A 9616-nucleotide genomic window follows, 5' to 3' on the forward strand; every position below is an offset into this window, starting at 1 on the left:
TTAAACCACCACTGTTTAGATCTAGCCTTGGCCTAATCTAGTAGGAAGCATCTTAGGTCTAGATAAAATATTTTCTTGCGCGAAAACCGATGTTAAGATACCCAAGTTCATACCCAAGTTCATGAGCAAATGAAACCGGATTTTTAAGTAGTTTAAATGAGTCCAACCTCAGTGAAAATTGAAATATTCAGATGTAAACATGAAAATAATAAATATTTGTATCTGAATTTCCTTTGTTAGTTTACGATTTGAATGTCACGACATTTTGTCGATGTTGTGCATATCGCCCTTTGTGCGTCATCATTTGTGTGGTTTGTATTTTTATTTGAATGTGCGGTTTCTGCTGGACCACGCCTAGGAATAATCTTCAATCCATGATGTGTTTGACATCGCCCGAGGATAATCTACAGCCCTGGTTACAAAAGGTGACTTAACATCACTTCACGTAATATTCACATTTCAGATTTGACTCCGTAGGTCAAAACATATTACTTTTAAATTTGATGTAATTACCTTTAACAATTGTTGTATATTTTATTATATTTATGGTGTTATAATTCACTTGCATTTATCAACATATGCATTGTAATATTTTACTGAGTAAAACACAATAATAGCAGTATAGCGACATAGCATAGATGCTCCAACGCCTATAGACTATAAACGATTGTTAGTAAGTGTTTGAATGTTTATACAAATAATGAATTTAATTTTGCCTGTCATGCCTTAAAGTTGAATTAAATATGTATGACCTCTTGTTATACACAATGTGTATGGTATCTGAGTGTAATAAAATAATTGAATTGAATTGGTACTCTTCATTTGACAATATTTTGGTGTTTACACATGTACTTTTATGTCTAATTAACACAATAAAATACTTAAGATTAAACTGTTTTGCTTTTGGTGGTTGCGCAATCAGTACATCGTTCCATTTAGGGCATAGTGATGTAAACTTTTTTCGGGACGCAATTTTTTTTTTTAATATATCTTGAACTAAAATAAGAAGCTCAAATTTTGCAATGGTGGTATTGGTGTAAAGTAAGTAATTTTAGCGACTGAGCAAATACTTATTCGTCTTCTCGTGTTTTGATAGAAAAAAAAATACCATTCGGCAGCGGTGGAACATCTTATAAGTAAAATAGAAATAGCGAATAGACCACACTATGTCTGTAAAAACAAGGAGAACAAATATACATAGTATACCTCGATTGATTTCAAATTTCCAATGTATATTTTCTTCAATAGATCTAATATTTGCCCAGAGAATACCATGATGGTTGACCAGAAATGGCGTCTGACAAGATACCACTAAAGTTCTCTACCTCCGGTTCTTTTTGTGAACTTTGTTGTATAAATGTACAAGGTATGTATACTGACCTTAGCGTAATTGTGTTAAAACTTGAAGTTATTGAAACTTGAAATTTGTTATCTGAAAACCTAAATCTGGCTCCTGAAATAGAAATAAATTTAAACAAATGAAGCTTTACATTCTTAAAAAATTATGTTCGTCGACAGAAAACAGCTATGTGCTATTAATATATATAGCTTAGATAGTTATTTTATATATATACCATATCAGCACATATTGTAAATGAAATATCCCTTTTATACATCAGTTATCTAAACAATCCAATTCTCTATACGTTATTAATTATCTGGTTGATTTAATTGCCAGTATGTTTAAATTAAAAGGTTTTATGTTCATATTTATATGTTGCATTGTCACAAACAGAGCGAGTTATGTTAATACCATTCAAAAGTAGGTGATTAATTGTTTTCTTTTTCGGGCGGTAAGCTGTAAATTTGTTATTGTTTTCTAGACATCAAAGGCGATACTTAATAACAGACAGAGATTGATTTCTTCCAGACGAACAATATTGAATTGAGATTAAGAAATAGTAAGCCTTTATTATGTCCAAAGTTGTAACTATTTTATTTATACGTATATAAAATTACTTGATGTAATTCGTCTACAATGCAATATGCAAAACATAAAGGATTAACGTTTTAGAGGTTCTATATATCATAGATAATTAAATTCAGAAAACTATCCACGTCATGCCAACTGCGTTGACAAGTGTCCCGTTAATAAGATTTCACATGTAGTCATTTCGGCTGATACCAGCAGGGACGTGACAACTCTCCGTGACCGCTCACTTTCAGCTGCACCAGACCACGCTCATTATAATAATCCTTTTATAATATTTTTCATAACTAATTCATTTTGTCTCATGATTTTGAAAAATTGCAAGGATATTTTTTTGGAACAAAGACATTTCTTTGTCAATTTTAATTTATTTTGATTTATGCATGCTTCGTTTAATCCCCCGTCAAATGCCGTACTGTCTGATATAAAACAAGTATGGTATGGATTTGATGACGCCGGGAATGATATTGAACCGAAGAAATATTTTCTTAGTCAGAAAAAAAATGTAAATTTCAAAAAAAATATTGTTATTTATATGTACCTGCTGTGCTGCTTCATATTTCATTTGTCAATTTTAATTTATTTTGATTAATGCATGCATCGTTTAATCCCCCGTCAAATGCATCGTTTAATCCCCCGTCAAATGCCGTACTGTCTGATATAAAACAAGTATGGTATGGATTTGATGACGCCGGGAATGATATTGAACCGAAGAGATATTTTCTTAGTCAGAAAAAAAATGTAAATTTCAAAAAAAATATTGTTATTTATATGTACCTGCTGTGCTGCTTCATATTTCATTTTCACACATAATTCGCCTGTTTTCCAGTGACACCGTTCATATATTGTTACATACATGTATGTTAACAGTATAGCATTATCTTGGGTGATTTTCATTGACTTGAAATCCATTATGACGGTATGATATAACCAATGACATGGCATCAAAATTCGGGTCAAAATGTCAACTTCCACTGGATGTCTTGCCACACATTTTGACGTTTGAATTCTCAGAAGTGTGAGAAGTTTGGTTATGTGATAAAAGTATCATAAATGTGTTCATTTTTTGCAGGAGATTTATGAAATTTGTCGTTATCTTTAAATGAAAAACTCTCGTTTCATAAAATCTTGATGACATATGAAATAAAAACACATTTAAGATCCTACACGTGTATATTTTGAAAACGTAAATGCAAAATGAGTTTGGTAATATATAGAGTCCCAAACGTTATTAGCTTACTGACAATATCAATTTATCATAACTTTTAAAACATTTGAAAAAAACTCTGTATTCAGTAGTAATTACAATATACATGTACGTAAGTAAACCATATGTAAACCAAATGAGATAAAACTCACTGGATGATATTGACTTTGCATGTAAAGCTTTTTGTAACATCAGGAACTCCTCCCTCGATCATCTAGGATACCACTAGTTTTGCCCGAATTACAAGCGGTCAATTCCTGTAATAATGCTATGAAACGTTTGCTTTTTCTAACCTGTCTGATATGTGTTCTTTTGGCCCTGTCCATATTTAACATCATTTATGTGTCACTTAAACATCACATACGCCCCGAACTTACAAAAATTCACACGTTTTCGTTATGAATTACATACGCCCATTTCTGACCCTCGGTATCAGTGGTTGTCTTTGTTAACTTGTGCTTGTACACAGGTCTGCACAGACTGAAGATACCTCGCTTCAGACGTCTGGCGTCTCTATAAAGAGAATTGCTGTCCAGGATGATGATTCCAACGACGATGGCGACGAGGACTAGGGCTCCTACTGATCCTATACCAATGGCCGACGGTCGATAGTCACTCTCGGTGTAGGCGCTCGCTTTCTTCTTCTTCACTTTCTCCTGTCTGGAAGTCATTAATGTAAACCACGATCGGTCAGCGTTTGTGTTGTTCTCAGAGACACCAGTTCTTTTGGTTTTATTTTTCCTCTTTACAGAGATCATTGGGTGAGGGATCAACAACTTCCATGTTTCTGACAGTGATTTATTGAACATATTTGACAGTAATATAACTTGTTTTGCTTTCTCCTCATCCGTCAATTTCAACTTACCATAAGACGAATTCTTTCTGGTAACATCCCCACGAGAAAACAGAGTTTTTATTGGATGCGATGAGGTTGTATCTGACTTGGAACGTGTTAATTGGTTTAATGGTATCATATCTGGTTTGGAGCTTGTTAATGGGTGTGACGTTGTCGTGACGGGCTCAGAGCCTGTTAATGGCTGTGACGTTGTCGTGACGGGCTCAGAACTTGTTAATGGGTGTGACGTTGTCGTGACGGGCTCAGAGCTTTTTAATAGGTGTGACGTTTTTTAATAGGTGTGACGTTGTCGTGACGGGCTCAGACGTTGTCGTGACGGGCTCAGAGCTTTTTAATAGGTGTGACGTTGTCGTGACGGGCTCAGAACTTGTTAATGGGTGTGACGTTGTCGTGACGGGCTCAGAGCTTGTTAATGGACATGATGTTGTCGTGTCTGATTGAGAGCTTATTGATAGGTGTTCTGGTGTCGTGACGGGTCTAGAAATTGAGGTGTGTGATACATCCTCTTCCTGTTCCGGTGTTGACACATGACCTGGTGTATTGGCCAGGGTAGAAGACTCGTGTATTTCCAAGAATAAATCAGATATGCTGCCTATCCGATTAATGGACATGGTACTTGGATAAAGATCTGTTCTATCACTAATTCTCCAGTTGTTCAAATATATATCCGCTGGAATGATCGGATTAGCGGACCTTGTAGTTGTTGTCAGTTTGTCAGATGCCGAAGGGAGTGTTGGTAATTGCAAACGAAGCACTGCTGTTGAAAATTCACCGTCCGTTTGTCCAGATTCGGGTGACATATTTGGTTCAGGCTCATTGTGGACTCTCTGACTATTTTTTCTGGTTAACTTTCCCTTTCGGTAACTTCCGGCCGACGACTGGCGTAAAGTGTTTCTGTCTAGGTGACGTGTTGGTTTCGCCCCTCTGATCAACTTGCGTACACGTGTTTGGTAATTCCACGGGGTTTTGACCATCAAGATGGGATGTATTATTTTTCGTGATGGATTCAATTTCAAAACTGATTGGTTTGGCCGTTTCATGGCCTTTCTCATTTTTACAAAGTTAGCTTGTTTCGCATGACCATACCTTTTGACACGTATCAGAATAACAGCATTGTGTTCAGCCATATGTCGCTTAGTCATGTCGGAAAGTTCTCCTCTATCTAATTCAGAGTTTGTGAGCTTTGTAGAAAAGGTTTGGATTCCCGTGTGTCCGTCAGCAGTAACGCTACGTATCCCCCCGGTCAAGGTCGCAGGTGTGTTGTCGGTACAACAAACAGTCGTCCCTGTTTAAAATGAGGATATATCACTGTATTTCTCTGACATATTTAGCACAATTTTCTTTATTAAGAACAGTTTCTATGTGGTAAACAAATACGCTTCAATTTAAAAAATACTCATGACTTTTTAAAGTTAGCCAATATATCACAAAGGGCGACGACATATATATCAAGTACAACTTGGACATCCAAAAATGAATGCTTGTATTTTAATTTATGTTTATAATCAAGTACATGATAAACCATCATCATGATAGATCAGACTTTTTCAAGTTGATATCTACACATGAGAATATACTAGATCATGAATAATTCAAATTGCTAAATATTCAACTCATCAAGTGATCATGAATAGGCAAATTGACTAAAACTTGTCTTGGTTAAGAGCTTTGCTGATGAGCAAACAGACTGATAGCGACAAACATACTTCACTAATAAGAAAGTCAGTTATACGATTCATTATACAGGCACGCCGAAATAATAAAAACTAGTTAATTCACTCAGATTTTTTCAACTAGACCATATTAATAAACATGAGACGTACAAGAAAACAGTAAAAGTCCATTTACTAAAAGGCAACAAACCTGACTTCCTATGGTATGGAACATCAGACATTCTGTTTCCATCAACTGTGTCCTGATTAGTAGTAAAGTCATCAAGCTTTCACTTACCCATGATGAACATGATCAAGACCACACCAGAGCGAAAGACAGAGGACGAGCCAAACATCTTACTTCTAGACACATTTGAATTTCAAGATTGAAACAATATGGCGTGGATTATTTTGGTATGACATGTAATTTATTATCGATCAGGGGATGACTTGGTCTGTATACTGTCCATTGCGGTAGGCTTTCCAAATATCCGGAGGCCAGAGCGATATTAATAGTAAACATGGCACACGCGCGTGCTAATTATCGACAGTTTGAATAAATTAATGTTGTGATTCATATTGTCCCTGGGAATCCGAACTAATCAATGTCTATGTAGGCATTCTATGGTAATATGGCGCATTTTATTGTTTTTTATCATAATACAGAGTTATCTGTCCTTGTGGATTGGTATTTAAATATACGTCATGTTTTAAGAGTGTAACATCATATTTTTTCAGGGAGAACGACACCAACTCCGTCATGTAAACATTATATTATAAGATTGCAATAATAATACATTTGCCATCATATCACATTTGTGCAAGATGGCGAAAAACACAGTCATCATATAAATAGCACATGAAACATTACATTAAATCTTTACTTCATGATTTTAAGACATCGTGTTCAGCATAATTACATATTTTTACGAATTAAATGTGGAGATTCATCAGTATATACATTCCATCTTAGTGACGGCACTTTTTATAGATGTGTAAAAAAATTTTGAAAGGAAAATTATCGCTATTTCCTACGGTAGTAACGTGCTAGAAATGTGATTTTTAGCCGCTACAGCTTGGTGGGTTAGTGAAACTTTAAGTCGAAAAGCGTTCCACCCTTTACGATACATGTATACATTTTGTAGTACTATGCAGAGTTTGATTTCCACCGATTTTTGACCTAGACCTCTAAACGTCTAAAATGGTCTTAGGGCACTCTAGTGTTTCAATAATTATATAAACTATAACTAATTCTCATGTGTACGTGTACATATGTACTTCTAAACCTAAGCAATATCTAATATCTTTATTCAAAATTTAGGTTTATACCACGTGTTCATTATGCATTGAACAGAAACATGTGTTTATTGAGATTTTAGTTGTTATGTAGTTGATACCGTGATATAACGCCATATCATGCTGACTGAACATTTCCTTACACAATGTGTTTTATACAGAAAGATAACACAACAGATGTTCCATTAAAGCCAGTTTATCACCTTGATTGATCAATCACCTTGATTGATCAGCTAACAAGTCTTAGGCTATGAACTAACTTGATTTGAATCCCTTCATAACATATGATTATTGTAAAAATATGAATATTTTGGATAATCAATAATCCATCATTGGAGCAGGTAATGTATTGATGTGCCAGTCTGTAGCTAGAGAGGAGTTGTCTCCCTTTCTTTTTCAATGAAAACTTTCTTCGTGAAATTAGAGAAATATATTTGATGAAACACTAGACATTACATATGTACTTTGAATAGCTTTATTTTTTACCTTCTTAGACTCTTTAGAGAACACAAATGTGTTCAATATAATGAATCTACAGTATATGGAAAATTGACCATAAATCAATTGAAGAAGTTAGAAGAATAAGAAAGACATCTGTCACCACATCCATTACATAGGATATGTAAAAGTGTCCAGTGAAGCAGAACACCGATGGAGTGACATACCACTAAAAGACTATCAGTCTCTTATAACTATTGAAGTTACATTTTACAATGTACATTTACAGACTGGGTGTCACAAAGTGATGATTCCAGAGCCACTTAACATCATATGTAGTAACAGCTCATTAAGCTGAATAAAAAAATGTTCTCATCAAACTGTCTTCTTTGGCATGATATTCTTGAAACATAATTTTCATGTTTCATCAATTTTAGTCCTTCAAATATTTGGAACATGCATCAAAAATATTCTGGATGTCTTTTTAACTCTTGTGATATTCGTTTTTCTACCAGTGGCATAATCTGTCCATGGAAAGACGAATCGCAGCTCACAAATACTTGTTTACCAGTTTTCTTTGCTGAAAATAAAAAGACACACACGAGAATCAAGTTGATTGTAAAAAATAGCTATACATTGTACATGTATTAGTTTGTAATAACATCACTAAAATATTTTAAATTGTATGTAGTCTTTGAAGCTCTCACACACAAGTAAACACTGCAATTTTATCCTGTTTTACCCCTTTATCTATATCAATAAATGTATGTACATAAAAAAAAAAAAAAAAAAAAAAAAAAAACAGAAAATATTTTGGAATGGAAATATGCTTAAAGCCCCTATAAATTTCTTTCCTATAATATTTTAGGTCTTATATAATATTTCAATACACATTCCCACTTATCTTACACATGTACTAGTCTGTATAGTATGCATTTATTATAGACCTTACCTAACTGAAGCGCTAATGAATTACTCGGAGAATCACTCCCTCCAATCAATGGAACGGACGACGGTAATTTGTCCTGTAAAGGAAAACAGATGTGTGGAGTAAGGGAGATAATCGCTACGAAACTAATCAATGTAATCTAACTGTTCAACAATACGATATATATTGTGTGTACACTATTTATCAGTAGACATTGCAACAGCTATTATTAATTATTAAAAAAAAAATCTTGTACTGAAATTAATTTTATGTCTCTGTTTTAAATTCAGACATAAACAGTTAAAATGTAGATCTACCACCGGTTAATATTAGCCTATACAGTATAGGCTTTATTCTAACACGACATGTAAAGCCAAAATACAATTTCAACATCAATAATACAATGTTAATTTCTTTAAGTATTTAAATTCTAATGAAAATAAAAGCACAGTCATAAATGACAACTTACAAATTTAGTTTGCATAGCTACGGTAAACGAGCCAAATGAAGCCGGTGAATTTCCTATCCACAAATGAAAGCTATCTTCTAGTTTGATCACTTGGAAGAAACATTCAGTGTCATTTATTTGATCGTGAAAGGTGTGAACACCGATCAATGGTTTAATGTTGTCCATCCTCCGAATTTTATCTGCTATCTCATCGTTCACTGTTCCTTTATCCGCCATGCTTTGTAAACTTCCGGATAAGGGATGCTACTCTAAATCACTATTTCAATACAAATAATTTTTTGACTATGACAGTTACTTCCCTTCCAACGTTTTGTAATGAGATGAGGTCTTGAATTTAAAATAAGTGCATGGATACAATAGCAACAAAAGTTGACTTCATGTAAGTTGGATTTTTTTCTATGAAACAAAATTAGGGCGGGGGGGAGGGGGGGGGGGTTATGTTTCTAATGAAGCAATATCTTTAAAATTAAACGTCCACTATCAATCCGAAACAACTTATGGTTATTAAAATGTGAAAGTTAAAAGAGATTGCAGATTGATAATTTTGCAGAGTCGCAAAAATTAGTAGTAATAACTACAATACAATATATTTTTATATACAATATCTTATTTATTAAAGTGTCACACATTTTTTACAACATTAATAATAGATGAAATACCAATTGCATTGTATTATAAAAATGTCCAGCCAAATTGGCTTACGAGACTTAAGATATTTATTAATATTAAAAATTATCAATATCCTGTCAACAGTTTCATCACTTATCATAAAAGAGTAAATTGTAAAAGTTCTGTCGTTTATTTGGCAAAGAAATACATTGTATAATAATTATCATCTAG

General features: G+C 33.9%; 1 protein-coding gene across 1 annotated transcript; it reads right to left on the bottom strand.

The window, feature by feature from the left end:
- Nucleotides 1–7400: 7400 nt before the first annotated feature.
- LOC138333353 (proteasome assembly chaperone 4-like) lies at nt 7401–9001 on the bottom strand. Its single transcript, XM_069281685.1, has 3 exons — nt 8777–9001; nt 8332–8404; nt 7401–7959 (listed from the first exon to the last, which is right to left on the bottom strand). The coding sequence occupies exons 1-3, from the start codon at nt 8990–8992 to the stop codon at nt 7841–7843; spliced, it is 408 nt and encodes a 135-aa protein (XP_069137786.1). The 5' UTR covers nt 8993–9001; the 3' UTR covers nt 7401–7840.
- Nucleotides 9002–9616: the final 615 nt, after the last annotated feature.

The sequence above is a fragment of the Argopecten irradians genome, chromosome 10 (genome assembly GCF_041381155.1).
Source record: "Argopecten irradians isolate NY chromosome 10, Ai_NY, whole genome shotgun sequence".
Classification (NCBI taxonomy): domain Eukaryota; kingdom Metazoa; phylum Mollusca; class Bivalvia; order Pectinida; family Pectinidae; genus Argopecten; species Argopecten irradians.